The sequence below is a fragment of the Gossypium hirsutum genome, chromosome D09 (genome assembly GCF_007990345.1).
Source record: "Gossypium hirsutum isolate 1008001.06 chromosome D09, Gossypium_hirsutum_v2.1, whole genome shotgun sequence".
Classification (NCBI taxonomy): domain Eukaryota; kingdom Viridiplantae; phylum Streptophyta; class Magnoliopsida; order Malvales; family Malvaceae; genus Gossypium; species Gossypium hirsutum.
In genome coordinates, this window is record NC_053445.1 from 53,486,993 (window position 1) to 53,499,097 (window position 12,105).

General features: G+C 33.3%; 1 protein-coding gene across 1 annotated transcript; it reads left to right on the forward strand.

The window, feature by feature from the left end:
• The first annotated feature begins 2,156 nt into the window (after nucleotides 1-2,156).
• LOC107926417 (pectinesterase) lies at nucleotides 2,157-4,210 on the forward strand. Its single transcript, XM_016857269.2, has 2 exons — nucleotides 2,157-3,298; nucleotides 3,379-4,210. The coding sequence occupies exons 1-2, from the start codon at nucleotides 2,311-2,313 to the stop codon at nucleotides 4,083-4,085; spliced, it is 1,695 nt and encodes a 564-aa protein (XP_016712758.2). The 5' UTR covers nucleotides 2,157-2,310; the 3' UTR covers nucleotides 4,086-4,210.
• Nucleotides 4,211-12,105: the final 7,895 nt, after the last annotated feature.

Genomic DNA, 12,105 nt, shown 5'->3' on the forward strand with positions numbered 1-12,105 from the left:
TTGATTTGGATTTGATATGTTTAAAATTTGGATTAAAATGATGCTTTGATGACTTGTTTTGATGATATGAAATGTTTGAAATTTATGTCTGTTTGATCTGTGAACTCCGGTAATGCTCCGTAACCCGGTTCCGCCGAGGGATACGGGTTGGGGGTGTTACATGGCTAGGCCATGTGATAGATTGTTGCTATGTGGAATTTGCAAAATCAAGGTACAAAAGAGACATAGTTGTGTGGCAGGCCGTGTGAGAATCGAATATCTTAGGGTTTTAGGGGGACATGGTTGTGTGAGGGGTCATATGGCCCACACGTGTAGCCCACATGCCAGTGTGGCTGGCCATGTGACCCTATTTCGAGGCATGATTTACCCCGTTTCGCTTGTAAAATAACTCGCACATTCCATCAGAATCTCAAATGACGTCCCTCACAATCAAATCTGGTCTGCTGCACCTGTAACAGGTCCTTCAAACAACATTTATACACGGGTTAATGATTGTTTTCAAGATCTATCAAGATTACCGGGAATTTCGGCAAGATTAGTAAAATATTCATCAATTCAAATGAAAGATTAGAATCAGATGCAAATACTACGAGATTTTGGGATTAGTTATCAGAATTGAATTGAACTTACCAACAATTCTTAGCAAGGATTAAGAACATTTCTAATGGTGACTATAAAACTGATTGAAAAAAGTCTTGAATTGAGAATAGATTTTGATTCGGGAAGAAATAATAAATTCAGCAATGGAGAGAAAATATCTTGCAAAGAAGAAGCTAAGAAAGAAAAGAGAGAAGCAGGGAAAAAGAATTAAAAAATTTCTGTTTGGTTTGGAAAAGGGAACAGTGTTCAAATGCAATTAGGAAAAAGATTAAATATTTAGGGGTTTCAAACTTTTAGGGGGTTGGATGGCAATTTATCCTTGCCGCCGAAAATAAAAGGGTAATATGAAGGAGAGTGGCAAGGCTTGATCTTGAGCATGCAAGGGAAAAGTGTAAAGACTTAACCATTGAGTTGTTGCCCATAATTTGTTAAGTTTTTATTCTAAATTATATATGTTTTAATGTACTTTCATCCTAAGTTGCTAAAAATAAAAAGAAAATAAATGAGAAAGGAGTGAATAGAACCTAAGACCTCTAAAAGGTACACTAATTACTTAACCATGAAGCCTAGGTTAATTTCTGTTTAATTATTTCAATTAACCTCCTATATTTCAAGGCGTGACAGTTAGAACTAAGAATTAAAAATTAATTTTTAAATATTTTTAAATATCAATTTAATAAGATGTTAGAAAAAAATATTCTTTATCAGTTCAAAAGTTGTTCAACTCATATATATATATTATAGATGATTAGATATCAAATTTAATTATAAAAAATTAAAAAGTCCAACCCGCTGGCATACATGTAAATTACCATCAACCTAAATGTAACTTTAGTTACCAAATCATACCGGTTAAAAAATTAGAGTAAATTATATTATTAATTACTTAATTATAGTACAATTAATTTATAGTTACTCAGTTATAAAAAGTTACAAAATAATCATCTAATTATTCATTTTTTCTTTTTTGTCACCGGCTGGAAAATGTAAAGAAAGAAAAAACCGAAAAATCAAAGATAGTTGAGTAGCCAAAGAACAAAATTACTAATAATTAGGTGACCAGTACTATAGTTTACCCTAAAATTTAAAGGTAAAACTTTTTCTAATGAATGCATTTTATAATAATTAATAAAATAAGAGTTATATTAAGGATTGAAAAGTTACTCAACTATCTTGGATTTTTGGGAGTGTTTTTTTTTTAACGTTAACCAGCTGGTGACTGAAAAAGATAAAATTAAATAATTGGATAACCATATTGTAACCTTTCATACTTGGATGACCAAAAAAGAAACCTAACAATAATTGAGTGATTGAAATTTTTTTTTACTAATAATTATGTGACTAATAATATAATTTACCTATAAATTTAAAGGTAAAACTTTCCCTATGAATGCGTTTTATATATATAATTGAAAAGTTGTAACAAATTGGGGTGATAATATATCCGTGAAGCACTCCCCACCATGCTAATAAAAAACTAAAAATAACCATTAATTTGCTAAGAAAGGGTTTCTTTGGTAGTATAAATAAGGCATTTCAATGATGTATTATTCAAGCCAAGGGGCAATAAGTAATAAGCAATAAGCAGCCCCACAACTTCAAAAAGTTTTTTTTCTTTCTTTTCCTATCTCTATTTGAAATCTGTTTCAAGGGAAGAAGAAGGAAAATTTTATGATTTTTTGAGGGTTTGCTAAGAATAAATAGAAAACAATGGCGAACAATGTTGCTGTTATTGGTATCTGTTCGGTGTTCTTGGTGGCAGCAGTGGTGGCAGCAGTGGTGGGTGTTACGCATTTAAAAAACAATGGTGATTCGAAAAGCGGTGAAATATCGAGTTCGACGAAAGCGGTGCAAACTGTTTGTCAACCCACACAGTTCAAAGAGGCATGCGAGAAGAGCCTGGAGTCATCTAATTCCACCGACCCTAAGGAGCTGATAAGGACGAGTTTCCAAGCAGCGATAGAGGAAATAAGGAAAGTGTTGGCGAATTCAGCGATGATACAAGACTTGAATAAAGATGACAACAACAAAGCAGCCCTTAAGGTTTGTAAAGAAGTATTGGATTTATCAATTGCTGACCTGCAACTTTCATTTGATAAGCTGGGGGGATACGAGATGAGTAAGATCGGTGATTACTTACTAAACCTGAGGGTGTGGTTAAGCGGTGCCTTAACTACCTTACAAACATGTGTAGACTCATACGCGGAGGTAAATAAAGAACAAGCGGAAAAGATGAATTCAATTTTGAAGACTTCAATGGAGCTTACCCAAAATTCTTTAACCATGGTGACTAAGTTATCCACCATCTTGAATGACCTTAACATTCCAGGCATCAATATCGACACAACTGGGTTTGAACGTAAGCTCCTGTCTAACGATGGACCTGAGTGGATGGGCCACGCTGAGAGGAGACTACTTCAAGCAAAACCAACAGATTTGAAGCCTAACGTTGTGGTTGCTAAGGATGGTAGTGGGAAATATGATACCATCACCAAGGCCTTGGCTGAAGTCCCTCAAAAAAGCCCCAATCGATTTATTATTCACATTAAGGCTGGTACTTACAAGGAACAAGTCCTTTTACCTAAGGAGATGACTAATGTTATGTTCATCGGTGATGGTCCAACTAAGACCATCATCACCAATGACCTTAACTGCATTAGGGATCATCCGCTTAAAACATTCGGCACTGCAACGGTTGGTAAGTAGTATTATATACATATAAGTTTTGGTGGTGAGGTGAGGTGACTAATTAGTATGTATGTTTGTGAAATATTGCAGGTGTGGATGGGGCTGGTTTCATGGCCAGGGACATTGGATTCGAGAACACAGCAGGACCTCCTGGTCATCAAGCAGTAGCTTTTAGGGCAACATGTGATATGGTCATCATGTTCAATTGTCATTTCAATGGATACCAAGACACCCTTTATGCTCACAAACAGAAACAATTTTATAGGGATTGTCTCATCAGCGGGACAGTGGATTTCATTTTCGGGGATGCGGCGAGTGTGTTCCAAAATTGTCTGATCATTGCGAGGAAGCCAGGTGAAAACCAGAACAACATGATTACGGCCCACGGAAGGAAATTCCCATACACTCACTCAGCTATTGTGCTTCAAAATTGTACCATCTCAGGCGCCCCTGACTACCTCCCGGTGAAGGACAAGAGCAAGACGTATCTTGGTCGTCCTTGGAAAGCTTTGGCGAGGACCATCATAATGCAAAGCAATATTGATGACATCATTACACCAGAGGGTTACTCCCCCATGGAAGGAACCGTAGGACTAGACACCGGTTACTTTGTAGAGTTCCAAAATAGGGGACCAGGGGCTAAAACCGAAGGCAGGGTCAAATGGCCAGCTATCAAGACAATCGATATAAATGAAGCCAAGAAATGGACTCCTGGCGTCTTTCTTGAAACTGAAACTGACAAATGGATTTCGCAAACCGGCACTCCTTGTTATCCTGACATGGTCCCTGGAGTGTAAACTTCCAAAACCATCGCCATTAGTATTCTTTTATTATCATTATTAGTAATCATGTTGTCAATTATTGATTAAGTTAAACAATTTTTTCCTATGTTTTATTTATATTAATAAGATATTCTTTATTATGGAAGGTGCAAACTAAAATTATTTTCTTATTCCCCAACTATATAAAAAAATGTTAGAGATAGATATAAAGTCTAATATGCTATTAAACAAAAAAAACAATATTATTAAGTTTGCTATGTATTTCATTAATTAAAATAGTACATGTTAATATATTTTATTAATTTATATAATAATTTTTAAAAAAATATTTTTTTAGTATATATAATTTAATAATTTGTAGTTATCATTTAACATAAATGTTATTTTAATGTATAATAAACTATTTAACATAGATATAATTTCAATACTTTTATTATTTTAATTTATAAATGTAATTTATAATATGCTATTTAACGTAATGTTTAATATAAATATTATATTTCAAAATTATATATGATCTAGCGAGTGAAAAAAACTGACGCAACACCCGGTTCGATTCGTGCCTTTCTATTGTTGAGTATACTAACAACGACAACTTGGAGTCCTAATCTGCTGATTTTTAACACTTCTAGCGGAATGCAATATATGACATCCGTGTCGGTGTACGACATTCATCCAAATTGAAAAATAAAATTGTAAATATCATTATGTATGAAATTTTTTTACGAATCATTACGTAATTAATATAGGTTTGAAAGAACAAGTTTCTAGCATTAGCCTATGAGCTTTAACCTAACAACAACCTAATATGTTTCAACTCCTCGGGTAGTTCCACGTAGCTCGACCCATGGTTCCACCAGTACAAGCGATATGTTAGTCGAAACGTATAATAAAAAAATTATTGTATTGAGTACGTATTTGTTAATAAATGATATTTACCTTATCACCAACGAGAGCATATTTGGGCCGGTCACATTAGGATGTAAAATAATAGTCGCTACCAGGACCACGACTACAGTAGGAATAGACAACCACCAATCGATGCCGCACTCAGTATCGTGGCCCAACACGTCTCCCGGTATAACATGGACAATACGACAGATTCCCAATTTAATTTCCCGCACTCATTGAAGTCCACTAAATGTAGTAGCAACCTTACGTGCAACAAATTTCAAAATTTGACGGGTATTAAAATGCCCCGATTAACCTCATGATGTATGCTCGGCGTATTGTTCTATGACGTCATCCGTTCGATCTACAAGGTCTTCAGGAAGCTCGTCGAAATTAGCCTTTAACTAGTTCATTGACATCTAACCACTTTCGAACTTGTCTGGAACCTTCCACAATAGTGATTGGCAGAGACCCACTTTGCTCAGAACGACCGTTAATCCAGTGGTGATTGACCTATCCACTGGCAAACCGAGTTGCAGCGTTACATCGTCGAGTGTATTGTACACTTGCCGCTTAGAATGTGGAAAGTGTGTCTTTCAGGCATCTATCTTTCCACCAATGCATTGATTAGTGCCAAATCGAGTTTGCAGCCCCTGAACATTCGAGACGTATGTAAGAATCCAGCCGCTTGCAAGTGGCCACGAATTTCAAGGATCGCAGTGTTTCCCATATTATGAATGAAGCCCTACAGAATATGATCATCCACCTATTTATACAACAAAAACATTTTGAAATTAAAAAATAATTAAGTTTAACATTATTGAAATTAACGAAATTTAAATTTTTGGCTTACCATTGCTACTTGGGTGGCGAAAATATACTTGTCGTCGAAGCGAATTAGAGATGCGACTATTCGTAAAAAATTGATTTTAAAGAATAAAAAGGAGATAATTAAAAAATATTATTTTTAAATGAAAATATCAAAAAATTTAAAACGAGAGAGTTGAGAGAATGATGTGAATGAATAAAAATAAAATTTAGGGATATTTATAGGGTAAAAAAATAACCATTGGTATATTTAATTTTTTTTTTACTGTTGGCGCGGCAACATACAAAAAGCTATTGCTGAAAAGTTGGTCCAGCTAAACGAGCTTGCCAGAAAGCACGTACAGCTAGGCGCGCTTTCCTGACACCTGTACAAAAAGCTTACCCGACTGAACATGCTTTCTATTCAATCCGACTTATTTCCTTAATTAATTTTAAAATCGGCCTTAAAAATCTAATTAATTAAAAAACGGACTTTTGGACTTATTTTGCCCTAATTAATAGCCATGAATTATTTTGGATAAAAATCAATGTTAAGAATTAGTTATTGAAAAAAATTATGCTTTTAATTAGAGGGATAAGTATGAAATTTAAAATAAAGTGCTTTGGACTTTTTTTTAATACTAAAGTTAACCTAATAAATAATATTTAAATTGTTTATTTTGTCAATAACATTAATGCTGTATTTGGATTGAATTAATATGTGGTTTAAAATGTATAATAAATACAAAACAAATTATAATGTTATTAAAATACATATATAATGAAATTTTAGTAAATAATAAGTTTTTTAGACTCGCTTGCTCAAATAGAAGAAAGAGAAAAAAACATCCCCACAAACAAACTGGAGGCAAGTATCTGCAGCAAGTCTCGACAGTGTACAACAACATTCCATCGAAGGTAAAGTGGAGATGGCAAGTATGGTGATGTGGCGGATGCTTTAATCCCTACAAAAACAAGTGTAAATGGATCAAATTTTGGGTTTGTAAGATTCTATAATCTCGATGAAGCAATGGGTGTAGTTTCGAGGTTGAATGGTGAAGTTAAGTTGGCAAGGTTTCAACCAAGAAATACGTACTGAAGAAGGAAAACGGCACAAGATCGATTTGGCCATGATGCTGGGAAACATGTAAAACTGAACCAAAGTGGGTTAAAAGAAGATAGCTGCCCAAGTACCAAGTACTGATGATAACGAGCAATGGAGGAAGCAAAATCTGAAAGTGATAAGGAGAAGAACGAGAAACGTTTGGTGGATGAATCAGGAAAGAAGGAAAAAGATGCGATGATGAAGGAAGTAGGCCGTTCTTGATATTTTTAGGCCCCAACAAAACAATAAAATAAGGTTTTAGGTTTATTAAAAATGGTAGAAATTTTTTTTAGATACCTTAAAAGTTAATAAAATAATTTTTGGGCCTCTTAAAAGTAAAAAAAAAGCTGTTTAGACCCATTAAAAATTAGTAAAAGAATTTTCTTAACTTTTAAAAATTATAAATGTTTCTTTAAGCCTCTTAACAACCGAAAAATAATATTTTAAAATTTTTCAGTCTTAGGCCTTGAGCGGCCATACTTCCAGACCACCTCAGAACCGGCCTAGAAGTAAGTAATGAAAATCTACACTAGAAAAAAGTTTACCTGGTAAAACAAGTCAACATTTCACGAAATTCAAAAGAAGATAGAGAAACACCGAAGATAGGTGGATTTCATGTAATGTGTTCTTTATAGCTGATAAAATTGAAGGTGCGAAATAAAGAGCACTTTGTAAGAGTAGCTGAGATAGATTGTAACACCCCTTACCCGAGACCGTTGCCGGAGTCGAGCACGAGGCATTACTTAGCTTATATTACTAATTCGAAGCATAAAAACTTGTTTTGAAAATTAATTTCACTATTTACAGCAATCTGTCCAATCACGCAGAAGTTACTAAATTAATTATAAATCGAGCTACGGAACTCAAAATTTAACTCCGTAAATTTTTCCTGAAACTAGACTCATATATCTATTTACCATAAAAGTTTTAGAATTTTTGAATTAGCCAATTAGTACAGTTTATTAGTTAAAGTCTCCCCTGTTTCACCACTTAACTGTCCTGACCTCTTGCCACTAAAAATAGATTTTCTCACTGTAGGATTTTTATATGAAGTTCTTACTTGTTTTTACAGAAAATAGACTCAATAAGGAATCTATAAATATAAACTATAACTCATAACCATTTTTATAAAATTTTTAATGATTTTCTAAACTCAGAATAGGGGACTCCAAAAACAGCTCTGACCTTGTCTCACTAAAATTCACATACCTTAAAATAGAAATTTCCTTTTGCTACACCGTTATTTTACTCAACAAGATTTAATTCCATATATCATTCACCCTCTAATTCATTTTATACCATCCTAGGTAATTTTTCAAAGTCACGTCACTGTGCTGCCTGAATTCTGTTTCTTTGCAAAATTTTATCCTTTCATGATTTCCATGCATAATTTATCACCTAGACTTTCATAACAACAAACACCTTCATACTTAACCATTTTAATGACCATACATCATAAAATTCTTACACATCATTCGTTAGCAAAATCATAATTACAAACATGCAAAATAACTAAATCCCTATACATGCCATAACTCAAACGTGTTTTATCATAAAATACCGAGCAATTGTGGTTGATAGTGTGGACGATCTCCGACTTCTTTAGGATCCTTGAAGTAGCTTTGCAATACTATAAGAGAAAGAGAAATAAAAGAAGTAAGCATAAAGCTTAGTAAGTTTACTAGCAAATAAATAACAACATTAAACACAAATAATTAAACTCAAGAGTCTATATCTCTAGTTTACTCTTTAGTTAATCTCATTCTAGTTCTCTTGCTTATTTACTTAGTATACTTGGGTGCATAACTTACCCTTCTCTTGCTGCATCGTTGAATATCAATTGATAATATAATAAGTTCTTAACTCTTATAACTTACCTGAGCTTGCCATTTATGTTTTTAACTAAACTTTCTTGAACATGATTCGTTTATTAGCCCGTTGAGCTACATTGGAACAATAAGGATACTCGGGTCTCTTTTGATAATAACATGCCAAAGCCATGTCCCAGACATGGTCTTACATGAGATGTTCTCATGTCGGTGCCCATGCCATGTCCCAGTCATGGTCTTACGGGGGACCTCTCATCTCGGTGCCAATGCCATGTCCCAGACATGGTCTTACATGAGACCTCTCGTCTCGGTGCCAATGCCATGTCCCAAACATGGTCTTACATGAGACCTCTTTACCCAAATGTCATGACATTCGTATCCAGTACCATCCTTATGTATCAACGGGACTTTTTAATTTTAATTCTCTATCATTTCATGCTTGGATCATCATCAAATAAATTCATGAAATAAATTCATAGTTGCTGGAAAATAGCAGCATTAATAATAATTATTGAAATATTGCATTTATTTACCGTAAACTTACCTCAGTACCAAATATAGCCCAATTCACCAACTTAGTCTTCAACTTTATTCTTCCCTTTGTCTAACCTCGAGTTTCGTTCTTCTTGATCTAAAATAGAAAATTTAACTTATTTAATACTCACATTTATCAAAACAGCCCTAGACTCTAACTTTATCAAAATTACAATTTTACCCCTAAACTTTTTCATAATTACATTTTTCCCCAAGGCCCTAAAATTAAACTTCATATCATATTATTTTGTTTTATGACATGCTGGACATTTTTCTCTTCTATGATAACAACAAATTCTCACTCTAACACTTACTTATGTACATTAGGGATTTTTACCGATTATGTCAACTTACTCGTTTTCGCTTAAAATCGGCTAGCAAAAGTTGTTTAACATAATTTCTAGCTTTGTACTCTATCATAAAATATCAAAATAAACACTTTTCACCTATGAGTATTTTTTCCAAATATAAACCCTAGGTTAAATTATTGCTAGAATAAGCTAAATTAAGCTATCGAGACTCCAAAAACGTAAAGAACATTAAAAACGGGGCTTGAGATCACTTACTATGGAGCTTGGAAGCTTGAAAACCCTAACTATGGCTTCCCCCCTTTCTGATTTCTTCCAAATGAAGAAGATGAGCACAATTTGCCATCTTTTTCCCTTTTAATTCATTTTAATTACTAGATTACCGCCCCTAACATAAAAATTTCCTATTTCACTTATCTCATATCCATTTTTGTCTACCAACTTAACCAATGGTCTAATTATCATATAGGGACCTCCAATTTAAAGTTTCATAACAATTGGACACCTCTAACATGTAGAACTCAACTTTTACACTTTTTACAATTTAGTCCTTTTGACTAAATTGAGTGCCCAAGCGTCAAAATTTTCGAACGAAATTTTTACAAAATCATTTTTTTGAAATTATTAACCATAAAAATATAAGAAAAATAAAATTTTCCTCATCGGATTTGTGATCCCGAAACCACTGTTCCGATAACCTTGAATTTAGGCCATTACATTGATCAAGCAGTAATTCTTGATAGATTTTATTGCTGTAGGAATGAGGTGATGATGTCGAGTCGAGAAGCCATGATATAAATGAAGATCCATCCAAAACAAACATGGCTAATGATTTTCCGCAGAATGCTTCAAGTGAAGATGAAGGGTCGCGAACAAAGGTTGACGACGATGAGCTGGAGGGTTCGGGGCATGAAGTCGACAATTTCATTGGGAATACTAACAACAAATCTAAAGTTACGACAGAAAATTTCAAGCAATTGGAAAAATAAATGTTGAACAGGTGCTCATGAGAGAAGATGGCTAGAGACAATTAATGCTAACGGCGGGTAATTGGAAAATATTACTATTGACAGGCAAGTTTTGTCGGATGTGAGAGAATCTGTTGAATTATGGGGTGATGATGGTAGAAAGTCAAATATTGAAGGTGACATGAAAAGGGTGACGTTGCTTAGTATTGATAACATGGGTGTAAACGAGACAGTTGAAGTGGAAGTAAGTAACCGGGATAAGGAAGGTGAGTGTTGGCAAGTCCAATTTCAAGATGGATCGGACACTATCGTTGGGCCATTTAGATGGGAATGAAGGTTCCGATGAAACAGCTGAGGTGATGGGTAGAGATAATACGACTGCAGGCAAGGAATTGGTTGAAATTACGAAGAGGATATTGAAGAGGAGTACATAGCCAAAGGAGGCAGTAAAAGTTTAGAAAATTGAGAAAGAAGAAACTTACGGCCAGTGGTGAACGCATTCCGACTTCAAAAATAGGAGGAAGGCGTTGAAGTTGGGTAAGATTGTGGGACTACAAGTTGATGGAGATAAGGATGGCGTTTTGAGAGATTTGGCAGCAATTGAGTTAGCTTTGTAGAAAGTTTGATTTTGTTTTTCCTTTGGTGTACCAGTCAGTACCCTCAAACTTTCTTCTCTAAAATAAGATACTCTCTTGATTTTGAATGCTCTTTGGGTTCTTTGCCAAAGTCTTACAGACAGATGAAACCGCGGTGTTCGAAATATTAAAAATTTGATAAAAAAAAATAGAATTCATTAATATGAAGTTATTTGAATTAAATATATGTAATATTATTGTACCCCATAATTTTACATGATAATATTATGATTATAATAATTATTATTATAATTGCTGCTCATGCACAGGATTCGCTTTCACTGTAAAAAAATGTATAATAATAGTCAAAATTTAAACCTATTAGATTAAAATAAATAATTATAATGCATTTTATAATATTATTTTTTTAAATTATTTGTAGCTAATTTTAAATAATAAAATTTTAATTAAAAAATAATTTTGAAAAAAAAAACAGCATGCCACAAAGAATGAATATATACCATATTATATTATATTATATTATATTATATTATATTATATTATTTATGATATGATATGATTTCTTATAAATGTTTCAAACAACATTAGTTGCCATTTAATCCACAAAGTTTTAATTTTTAAGTGTCAAAGAAAAAACCTAAAACATGAAAGTTAATTTTTTTGTGGAATGTGAAAAGATTAAAAAAACAAATACTTAATTTACAATTTAGCATTTAAATTATATTTATATATAATTATTTCGGTACTTAAAATATCAGTTTATCTAAAAAATATTTTAGAAGAATTTCAAAGCTCGTTATTTTAGAAGAATAAGAAAAAGAAGATTAAAAAACCATAATTTTATAGAGCGATTAATATCCTTGAAATTTAAACAAATTCTCACATCCGTAGCGCACTCTCCACCATGAAACATATCAAACTAAATATAGCCATTTTTTGGGTTTTAACTGATTCATTTTTTAATATAAATATGGAACTTCAATAGCATATTATTCAA